General features: G+C 40.5%; 1 protein-coding gene and 1 pseudogene across 1 annotated transcript; one reads left to right on the top strand and one right to left on the bottom strand.

The window, feature by feature from the left end:
* Positions 1 to 923: 923 nt before the first annotated feature.
* On the bottom strand, positions 924 to 2,306 carry LOC141815421 (protein indeterminate-domain 16-like; annotated as a pseudogene).
* Positions 2,307 to 8,795: 6,489 nt separating this feature from the next.
* LOC141814938 (putative clathrin assembly protein At1g25240) lies at positions 8,796 to 10,305 on the top strand. The gene has a single exon (XM_074702898.1). It carries the CDS (start codon positions 8,951 to 8,953, stop codon positions 10,118 to 10,120), a length of 1,170 nt encoding a protein of 389 aa, XP_074558999.1. The 5' UTR covers positions 8,796 to 8,950; the 3' UTR covers positions 10,121 to 10,305.
* The last annotated feature ends 1,646 nt before the right edge of the window (positions 10,306 to 11,951 follow it).

Here is an 11,951-nt window from a genome sequence, read left to right as displayed (position 1 = left end):
CCTCCCTCTCTCTCTCTCTGCTTCTTTCTGTAGCCCTGCGAGACGAGACGATAGCTGGTGTTACGTTGCTGCGATTTGCACTGTCTAATTGGCTCTTGACTTTTAAATATCTCTTGTGATCTATATAGTGGATTTGAGTGATGAGCATATGCCCAGTCTTGTTGCCTTGCCCTTGCTTCCTTGTCTGGCTTTATCAGCTGCGCCCACACTAGCTATATGCTAATTAGAAGCTATGTGTTCAAATTTAGCCTTGTTAATTTTGAAAAATAAATAATTAAAAAATATATATATTTATCAAATATATTTAAAACATAACTTATATATAAATTGTTCTTTAAAATATTTATCTCATTTGAAATTCAAACTTTCATCTTTTGAATGTTTTGCCATTGTGTGGATGAGCAAATGGGCTGGAGGCCAATAGATTATATATAGATAATCCCACTGTTAGGGACCAGATATTGTGTTAATATGTGTGACTAGCCAATTAATATTGCTTAACTAAATCACTATTATGATCATATTAAACTAAAAATAAAAGTTACATATGATATGAGTGCCACTTGTTTAAATTAAATAATGATATATATATACATAATTGAACTAATTAAAATTACATCTTATTTTATTAATAGAAAAATAAATACTTAGAAATCACAATGTTTTAATTAAGATCATTTGTTTCTCCCGGTTATGTCCCAAAAGCTTGAAATATTAAGTTCATATAGATCATTTAGAATAGTAGATTGAACATACAAGATTGTCGTAACTAGTGAAGATTATTGAACATAAAATATATATGATAACCGAATTGAATGTCACAATAACACGACGTTAATTCTTCCCATAATCATGCATATATCACCCAATAAAAAAAAAGGATGGATCATTCAAAGGATGAATGGGATTTGAAGTAATTTGAGTTATGGCAATAATTTGGAGATCTTTTCTCGATGGTTATGGTGCTTGTTGGCCATGTCTTCCTCGCCCTCGGTCACCACCACCGACGAGATGTGGCTGACGATGACGGAGTAATTATTATTCTCCTCGGAGGCACCGGCCGCCGGCGCTCTGAACTGCTGCCGGCACGCGTAGCACGTGACCTGCATCAGGGTGGCGTTGATCTGCCTGACGGCGCAGTCGCGGATGGCCTGCGCCCGGCTCAGCTCCACCTGCGCCTGCTGCCTGATCCGCTTCGCGTTCTCCATCTCGTGCTTGGCCAACTCCAGCTGCCTCCTGGCCTTCTGCCTCGCCTCGTCGGCCAGCGACTTTTCCGCCATCGCCCGCTCCATCTGCTCCACTAATCTAGGATCATTCTTCGAGAGGTTCTCCTCGTCGGCCGGCGGGCCGATTGAAAGCTGCAATTTGGTTGCGTCTGCCCTCTCGTCGGCCGTCGGAGATAATAACCCGGGGGAGGATGAATTTGGACGGGCGCAAGGAGGGAGGAGTTGGAGCTCGTTGCGGTGGTGGTGAGGATGAATTATAGGGTCGAGAGGAGGAAGGTTGGTCGGCTCCGAGGTTGAAGACGACGGGATTAGTCATGGTTCTTATGCAGGCGACTCGGCGAGGGTGAAGTTGGCGTCGCTAGAGGGGCTGGGGCTGGACGCCGTCTGGGAAAAACACGCCGGCGTAACCGCTACGTGGAGCTGCGTCCGAGCTCGTCCGGCGGTGCAGCTGTCTTGGTGCTCGATGAAGCTCTCCACTCTGCACCGCGATCATTAAAAAATAATAATAATAATTCAGAAACTAATAGAATAAGTCAAATTTCAATGAGAAACTTGTTACTTTACAAAAATCCGCACATATGATTCGCGAGATCTAAGATCAGATGGGAATTGTGTGATCGAAGTGATCATGGCGGCTTAAAGAAATGAGAAGTAATGTCCATTTTTAGCGTGGCAAGAATGCAGAAGAAAAGGGAGGGGGAAGAACATCGATCCATCAACTAGCTAGCAACGATCGATCCTCGATCAATATTTGATATTGATTACTTACCGGGAGAAGACGCGGCCGCAGTCGCAGGAGTGGCCGCGGGTGCCGCAGGTCTTGAGGTGCGCCTTGTAGTCGGACTGCACGGCGTAGGCCTTGGAGCACCTGGCGCAGGCCCACTGGCGGTGGCTGCTGTGCTTTCGCCGGAAGTGCTTCTTGATACCGACCAAGTCACCGAGCGCGTGGCAGGGGTCGTGGTGCAGGCAGCTCGGCTCCGGGCACACGAACACCCGCTTGCGCACCTGATCCGACGCCTCCCGCTTCAGCAGCTTCCACGGCACCTTGTGCCGCCGCCGGTGCATCTGCAGGTTCTGGTCCCGCTGGAACCCCTGGTTGCAGATCTCGCACACGTACCGATCCGACTCCAGCAGCGTCCTCGGCGACAGCGATACCACCTCCGCATCCGGATCTATTAGCCGACAGCATCATCATCATCAATTCCCGACCACAAATTAACAAGACCGATCGACTCAAGCATTTATACCTATACTAACCTGGAGTCCCCGCCGGCCGTCGTTTTTTCTTGCCGTTGGCTGCATTGCCGCCGACAGGAGGCGGTGGAGTCGGCGACGACGGAGAGCCTAACATTGACGAGTACTATACCAGAAAAGCTAGTGATCGATGGATCAAAAATAGAGTACTGCGCTCTAAGACTAAGAGTGAAGGCCTAAGAAGAAGAAAAGCTCCACCGATCCTCAAGAATATATAATCTTGTTCTGTGTCTTCGGAGGACAGGACAGCTCGCTCGATCGAGCTAGCTAGGAGATCATGATCTACACTGATATTTGGTGAAGAGAATAATGGAATTGGCCTCGTAATGGTGAGAGGCGACTGCTAATTGCTGAGAGCTAGAGAAAGATAAAGAGGCCCACCTCACTGCGAGCGAGGGCATTGGAACAACGAATGAACGAACATCCTCGCAAAGAAACAAAAGCGATCGATCATAATTTCATCGCTACTTCTATCAGTATAAATTGCATGCATTAATGCAGGCCTGTCTCCAAAATACACGTACGTGAGATCTCTTTCGCCTTCAAATTTTCCTTAATTTCCTTTTTGTTTTTTGTTTTTGTTAATTTGCCAATGCCAACAACGATGGTAGCCCACACACATGCTCATGCATAAACTATTTAATTTTTTGTTTTTGAAATATTAATTGGTCCGGACTCCATTTTTTGTAGCGGATATATAAGATCTGTTTAATTTTCAGAAAACAAAAATCATGAGTTTTGTTTTGCTGAAAAGTGTCTTTGATGATGCATATAAAAACAACCTAGGTTATTTCATCCATTTAGAATTCAAATTTACTAGGAACTTTTATGCAACATTTTGTTTTATCTCTTTAGGTAGTAACATTTACTTGGCATGATTGGATGTGTATCATCACTGATATCAAAAAACAGACTTATGATGGAATGGTACTGCACCAAGTCATTTTTTTCTTCCCAACTATGATTTGTTTAGGAGACTTTGGAATCAAGAATATTCTTGTGGAGTGGATAAACAATCTCTAAAAAGATTACATTAATTGTTATAATCATCCATGAACATGCATGCATGATTTGTATATATCCCTATGTTGAATTTAATATCAAGTGTGAGATTATTTTTAAATTAAAGTGATAAAGTTTATCAAACTTTTTTTCATCAATATTAATATATAGCTATGTATAATGAATTTATCTTTACCTTGATTAATTATTCTTAATATTTATTTTGAATATTTGAATCCATTCTTATTTAAATAATCAAATGAGTGTATATTCCAATCTATTATTCCAATCAATAAATAAAGCTTAGATATATATAGTTAACAATATCATTGTATCTCAATTTCTTCTGATTATATGTCACTATTTTATCAAGGTCTTAAAATACAACACAAGAGGATAGGATGAGACTACATGCAATTACATGTGGAATTAATCTCATCTTACTTTTACACTATGTTCATATATATAGTTGACAATACATAGAACACAGAATCAATCATTCATTTAAATAATAATTATGTTTCTCAATAAAATTTTGTCATCACATCACTTTGCTAGCTAGCCTTTCCTCCATGATTAATTAGTGTCATAATGCCCTATCAAATTAAATCTCATAATTAAGGTGACATTAATTTTAACTAAGTTATATATATGCATGATTGCAACAAGAAGATAGGAAGGATTTGAAAGACAGTAACATGTACAGAGGGAAAAGAGAGATGTCCCACGTACACATGGAAGCTCATGCCATTATTATTGCTGATCCACTCTCCTATATATATATATATATATATATATATATATATATATATATATTGCCTTAATCACAAAGTAATATGTATAAATATATAGATACACACACATGTACAACAGTCATGAGTCCCACTCATGGCATATGCATGGAACAGGATGTAAACAAAAATGAAATCAACTGGTGGCCGTCCTCTTTGTCAAAAACAAAGTAACAGCATGAGTTTAAGCAGTGGGTTTGAATTTAATAGTGACTGAAACTTGGCCTTTCTGGTGGCTCAAGGTGGGAGGAGGATCTCAACACATGCACCATGTCGACCCCCCCTCGCAATCATCTGTTCCATATGTATATATATAGATCATGATGATCCTGAATCGGATCATGCCTTGTTAATCATATATATAATTCTAAGTGAATGAATCTGTAGCATGTCGTCGATATTCTCATGCACACTTGAGATCAGACTCATCAAGTTCTTATATTGAAATAGGATGAAAAACACTTAGAATACTTAAAATTTAAATCGGTAGAGAAAAACAATGGTGAATTTCTAACGAGTTCCTAAACAAAAAATAAAAAAATGGAGTGCAGTAAATTAAAGAGGGAGCATGCAGTGTGGCCAGTGCAAGCTGCACTAGGAATCGATCCACACAGGCTGGGAAGGGAAGGGAAGGGAAGTGAAGTGAGAGGCACAGTGTCTAGAGTACACGCATGGGCATCCACCATGATCTCTTGCCTTCCAATTTCCAAGTTCCAATTTCCAAAGCGTCGATCACGGCCCCTAAGTTGTCCCATTTGCCTGCGTAGTGACAAATCCCGGCCGGCGTCCACCTCCGACCGCACGTCGTCCTCGACGCACACGCTGTCATGACTACTTTTCTAAGTGGGAGACACGCACAGTACTGGGGCTTCGCTTCAGGCACATCCACACCCTTCGCCCGCCTTGTCTTATTGCCTCATGTGCAAGCTAGCATTTGGTCGATCGATTCAAATGAGTTTGGCTCTTGCATGTTGTACGATTTCGTATACAGATAGATAGATGCTCGATCTCTTTTCTGATCATTGACTCTACGTGCTCCTCTCGAGAGATCTCATTCACAGAATGTAGCTAGCTTCCGCCATGTATGTGTTCTTTAATTCTTATCAAGAGTTGTTTGATGAAGAGGGAAATGGCACATATGAGTGTGTTGGTCGTTGGACAAAATAGTGAGGCCCCGCAGCTAAATCAAGCTCCCATTTGATGGAATATATATATAGCTAGATTGTATATATATATATATATCTAGAAAACGATACATTAAAAAGAGAGAGAGATACGTACAGGACAAACAAAATACTCAGCTTCTAAAACTTTTGTGGAGATAAAAATAATTAATATTCCAACATCGACATTATTGAGTAGTATACTACTTGATTACGACACATTGCAGGAGGCTAGCTATATGTTTGGAAGAATGTATCAACCGTACGTCTTCCAGTCGTACACTACAGAGTAATATAATATGTGTAATAGTATCTAGTGAATTAAGAGAAGTAGTATATATTACTGGTATATTTTAGTTATATATTTTAAATCATACAATTTTGCAATCATTCAAAAGTGTAATTATTGATTGGCGGATGCAAATTCTAAAAGGTCCCTCCAATCATAGAGATCTCACCACATACACAACAAAAATAAGAAAATAATGAGATCGTTGCTTTCTTTTTTGCAGTTGGTGTAGATTTCAAGATGGAGCATGGTCTAAACCCTAAACCTTAAACACAGACTTATCATGGAAGCAGATGATGTGAGAGCTAATTGTAGCCATGACTGAGGACTTAGTTATGCTAATTAATGATTTATCTAATGTTGGCATTTATTGGTTGTCTTTTAACATTTTTTCCCCTTCATTTTATCATCTATATATCCATGCCACATTTATAGTTTGTCTATATTTTTCTATTGTCTAATATCTCTATTCATTTAGTCTATACACAGTAACAGAAAGAACCATACAATAATAAAATTGACATTGCATAGTACTTAACAGTCCTATTAACAGTGCTTTAACTTTTATTGCCTGTAAGAACAGTATGAGATGAGAACTATTACTGATTACAACATCAAAGGTACGAACCTATACTGGTGAAGTAGAATTAATAAGGCCTAATTTGTTATATATATATATATCAGATCATTGGCTGCTATAGTTATATAGTAAATACATAATATTCTTTAGCAGTAAGGCACTATCAAACACTGATCAACCATGTGGAGCAACAATGCAGTGTGATTGAAGCAGCAGGCAGGCAGGCCACTACCAAACATTACTGATGCCGGTGCCACACATGACGTGGCTCTCGTTAAGGTAAAAGTCAAAAGTCAAGTCGGAGTTAAGCCTAGGGCTAACTTGGCAATGTTAGTGTCAATATTTGTTTTTTGTGAATTCATGAAAAAACTATGCTCCCAAGATACATGGTCACATAAAGAGCTTTTAAAAGTTGTCATAGAAGATATCCTTGAGCTATTTTTTCCTGCACATAATGTAAATACATGCGTCATATTCTTTACACTAAGCAGTTCTTCTTCTTCCTCTTCTTTCAAGGCTCTTCTTCTTCTCTACGGACTGGTTTGATCAAACACATGATCAACCATGTGGAGCAACAATGCAGTGTGATTGAAGCAGCAGGCAGGCGTTCACTACTTGACATTACTTCCTTCATTTGTCTTGTTCCAATAACCAAATGAGAGGAGGTCCCATGCAAGAAGAGTGTAGCGAGTCGAGCTATAGCTGCACTCAAAGAAATAATAAAAAGACTAAATTTTGAATTCTAAATAGGACAAATATATATCTTAAACTTTGACTTGCATAAAGCTCCCCTTTTCCAAAAGCCTTTGTGCGATCGATCACAAAGAAAAGAAGCAGAACAAACCATGTGAGGTCTCACCATATGCAATAATGCAAAAGTTCAAAACAATTAATGAATCCCTTAATTCTTCACTAAGTGCTTTCTCTCAAATCATGCACAGTGAGACCATCCATATGCTACTGTCATCAAATCATGCACAGTGAGACCGGTGAATGCGGGACATGGTGGCCGATATATGCTATGAGCTGTCATGGTCCATGATCCATACCATCCATACTTTTATGGATGGAAGAGAGCAAAAAGAAAAGCTTACTTGGATAAAAGATTTCTTAGCTGGAAGATGCAACAATGCATAGTGACTCAATGATTAAAGGGGGAGAGGAAAGAATTGTTTGTATGTTCATGTTCGTGTTGCATTATAGCTACTACCACAACTACAACTAGATTTTGTTTTTAAATGATATTATGCATGCGTCTTAATTCCCTTGTGGTTCCAAAACTAATCTAGTATTCATTTTCAAGGATTCAAAGCTAAGTAAAACAGATCATACAGAATATAATTAAGGTTTTATGCTTACCAAGTGGCCGAGTCCAGATTGTTGAAGATTTCAGACTCTTGGCCCATCGTTGCTAGTTATCTGGATCTCTGGATGTTACTATGGAAAGGTGTGAATAGAATTACAATTTCTTCCTTACTTTGGAATGAGAACATTAATGCATACAAAAAAATGTTAAAAGAAATCAGGTTGATCTACTAGATGCAAGTAGCAAGACTAAGAAGAAGATTGAGAACACTAATTGCGTGTATCAAGTAGGTTGTTGAGATTAATTACTCTTTGAAATATATATGGAGAATCTATAATTAAAGAAAATGGAATAAAAAGAAAAACTTTGTCTCTACAATTATTAAGGATGAGTAATTGGTTAATAATCGAATCGATTAAATTAAAATTAAATAAATTAATTTTTTTGAGTTAACTGAATTGATTGAACTTTTTTATAAAAATTGAACAAATTAAACAGATAAAAAATGATTAATTTGATTGAAAAATCAAAATAATCTATTTTTCCACGTATGAATAATCAAATCATCAATTGAGTGTTAAAATATATAGTATTCGTGAATCAAAATTAATTATCGTGCTACTGCTAAAATATAGGAGATGATTTCTAATTTGATTTAATCCGTTAAATCGATATCTTAAATCTTAAATTGAAATCAAACCGAATTAATCAATTATTATTTTTTTAAAAAATAAAATTTTAAATTAATTGAACCGAACTTTCAATTTCGATCGATTAATTGGGTTTGATGGATATTTTACTTAGCCCTAGCTTTAAGCAAAGCATAAGGATTTCCAAAAAATAATGAAAGTATTGAGGGTTACGATAAAAGTGCATAGTAACATTTAAAAGCTCACTATTTTGACTATAAATACTCCAAGATAGCAGTAAACATGGGAAAAAAAAACAAATACATATTTTTAGAAAAAAATAATAAACAATGCTGTATTTAACCACCAAATAAACAGCCAGCTAATTCGGACACAATGTATCATTAGTAAACGCTAAGCCGTATTTAAACAACCAATTGGGAGCAACTCGTTGGCCCTTTGACTCGTTCAACCCCACAGCTATTTTCTTAGTATTTTATTTTATTTTTATTTTAAATTTCATTCTTCTGTTTCAATCTTTGTGGGATGCACATTGCCTTCTCCGCCCTCTCAATTTCTATCTTCTTCTTCTTCCTCCCCTCAATCTCCCTCGGTATGCGCGCTAAGAGGGGAGGAAGAAGAAGCATGATGCTAATTTACCGGCAAAAAAGTTTCGATCTTTAATTTTGTTCCTCCATCCCCTCAGACCCATGACCTCGCCGGCCAGACTATGGTGGCGTCGGGTGATGGGGACGGTGAAGGATAAGTGGAGCGTGTACCTGGTCAAGACAGTGGGCGGTCGGCACTACCTCCGGCGGAGGCCGGAGGTGGATGCGGCGGTGATCCGGGCCACGAGCCACGACGAGATGTCGGTGGATTACAAGAGCGCAGGGCGCGTGTTCACGTGGGCGCGCGCCGCCCCCTCGTCGCTGATGGCACCATTGATGTGGGCTGTGGGTCGCCGCGCCTCCCGCACCCGCTCCTGGCCCGTTGCCCTCAAGTGCCTCCTCCTCGCCCATGGCCTCCTTCTCTGCTCCGACGACGCGCCGCCCTCCGCCCGCGTTGGGCGTCTACCCTTCGATCTCTCCGACTTCCGCGGACGCTCCTCTGCTTCCCCCGGCTTCTCCGCCTTCGTCCGCGCCTACTTCAACTTCCTCGACCACCGATCGCTCTTCTCCTCCCTCGGAAGCACCGCGGATCTACAAGACGACGACGACGACCTCGAGGGATTGGAGCGGCTCCAGGTTCTGCTCGACCTCCTGATGCAGATCCAGCCGTATGCCGACGGCATGGAGGTGGGGCTCGTCCTGGAGGCCATGGACTGCGTGGTGATCGAGATCTTCGAGGTCTACAGTGGGATCTGCAGCGGAATCGCCCAATTCCTCGTCGGTGCGCACGGATCCAATTCCGGTGATGTCGACAAGAGGGTGAAGCGCAGGCGGGCGATGGGGATCCGCATCCTGCGGCGAGCGGCGGCGCAAAGCGCGCAGCTGTCGTCCTACTTCGACCTCTGCCGCTCCCTCGGCGTGCTTAACGCGGCTGATCTCCCCCGCGTCGAGGGCATCCCGGAGAAGGACATGAACGACATCGAGGTGCTTATGCTGGGAGGCGCACCTGCGGCGAATACAGCGGCGAAGGCATGGGCGCCAGAGGAGCAGGAGGAGGAAGAAGAGGGCAAGAGGGCGAGAGCGGCGTTGGATTCGGCGACGATGATCAGCAGGAAATGGGTAGTATTCGACGACGAGGGGAATGTCGGAAACACGACGTTGCTCCGGTCGCCGGAGAAAAGTGGTCAGCCGGCGGCGACGCTGTGGTCGCTGACGGCGAAGCCCGGACCGACGGTGGGGACCCTCCAGTACGGCAATTTGATCGACCTTTAGCTGACGTATTTACCCTCGGCTATTCATCGAAACTACGATCATGCCATTTGCCAGCCCTTTTGCGTTGGACTGTTCAACTTCGAATCCGTCTCCTCTCCTAATTCATGGCGTTGCATTTTATTTTGTATTTTTGGTAGTAAAATTGCAAATTTTTTCTGGAACAGAAGAACATTCATTTCAGATTTCATCACCGAATTACAAGTTTAATTCTGATTACTTAACCATTTGTTTAATCTTTAATCCGTATTCTATTTTTCTTCAAATAATAATAATGTTGGAATCTGGAATGGAAAATCATTAAAAATAAATTAACTTTATCAATTTTTTTTAATCCATTCTATTTTTTAAAAAAAATAATAATAATTATAAAAATGGAAACATTAAAAATAAATTAACTTTTTCAGGCAGCGAAAATATAAAATGGGATGGCATGCATGAATTGAGTCACTTATAAAATTAAATTATTAACAATAATTTTGATAAGATAAGATCTTAATCTAGGTAAGATTTAGTTGTTGTTATTGTTTTTCAATTGGCTAAGGTTTTGATTGAAAATAACAATTAAAATTCTTGCAAAAGCAATAAAAGAATAAGCTACCTAATATATTGATTTAGTTATACACAGACAAATACATATTCAACTAAAATCTGTAAATTATTTAGTTTATCCCCTTTCCTTCTCCATGCGTTCCAAGTGTCAGCCACGGTGTGAACCTTCCGACAATGATTTTGACTGGGTTTTGGTTGAGTGATCAGAACGAGAGACCAAGACTTGATCAAAGCACAAGAGTAGGCGATTTCAAAGAAGAAAAGAAAGGGATAGACAGAGAATTATTCCAATACGCTTCTTGTGTTCGTCTCTCTTACATGGAGAGCCATGTATCATCATCCCCTATAAATCATACGCCCCTGCTTTCCTTCAACCCTTCAACTTAAATGCTGTGATCAATGGAGGAAGAGGAATTGTGTAGGGGAGGAGTTGCAAATGAGCGCCAGTCCCTGGCTCAGGGTCACAACTTGATTCACAGTCAGGTTAGAAAGATCAAGCAAGAGGAGAAGATTGAGGATGGACTCGGAACCAGACACACCGCGATGTTGGTCTTCAACCGACAGCTTGCGAGGTCAAGGCTCTCGAGGTCATGCATGGTTAGATGACAGAAAGTCGGGCAACATCGTCGGACAGAGGAATTGTAAAGAAGATATATAGAATGGTGTAGTAGTGCTTTAATTTGGTTTAGGAGGTTTTGTGTCAATTGTGTTGAATTTCTTTCAAGTAGATGAAGTTTAGTATTTCTATTTGTCTGGTCCAATTTGTTTAGCTTGCTTAACCAATTTGATTTGTTCCACTCATTTGCCTAAGACACAACAAAATGTAACAAAATCAATTTTAAGAAAAGGACAAATTTAACAGAACGACAAGGCAAACATCCACAGAGGAAATCAATATTTCAGGAGACACAGGATTAGATGGCTCCAGGAAATCATAAGAGAAATTGGTCATAATACAAAGATCTCCCCTTCCATTTTTTTTCAACTCTCCCAAAGAATGCAATTTCTGAAGTGGCTATGAGTACCTGAAAATCAATAACCAAACACAAAATATTGTTGTGTTCATTAAAACAATTATTGTGTAAAGCTTCTGTTAAGCACTGTTATGGGTGTGGTGGACCGGAACCAGAGTCAAGCGCGGGTTTAATCCAAAATAGATGACTCAGCGCCATGCTCGACTGCCAGGTGCTTATGATAGGGTTAGTCTGAGTTAGCTCTCGACTCGGGAGCCGTCGAATCCTCCCGCGAACCGAATCCCCCCGCGAACCGAATCCCCCCTCAA

Source organism: Curcuma longa, chromosome 21 (assembly GCF_044706935.1).
Source record: "Curcuma longa cultivar G26 ecotype Majalengka, Jawa Barat chromosome 21, ITB_CL_G26_1.1, whole genome shotgun sequence".
NCBI classification, from domain to species: domain Eukaryota; kingdom Viridiplantae; phylum Streptophyta; class Magnoliopsida; order Zingiberales; family Zingiberaceae; genus Curcuma; species Curcuma longa.
This window is presented reverse-complemented; position numbering and strand designations above follow the sequence as displayed.

What these genes read in the sequence shown, in the direction of transcription:
- LOC141814938 (XM_074702898.1), top strand. Translation starts at nt 8,951, where the DNA reads ATGACCTCGCCGGCCAGACTATGGTGGCGTCGGGTGATGGGGACGGTG.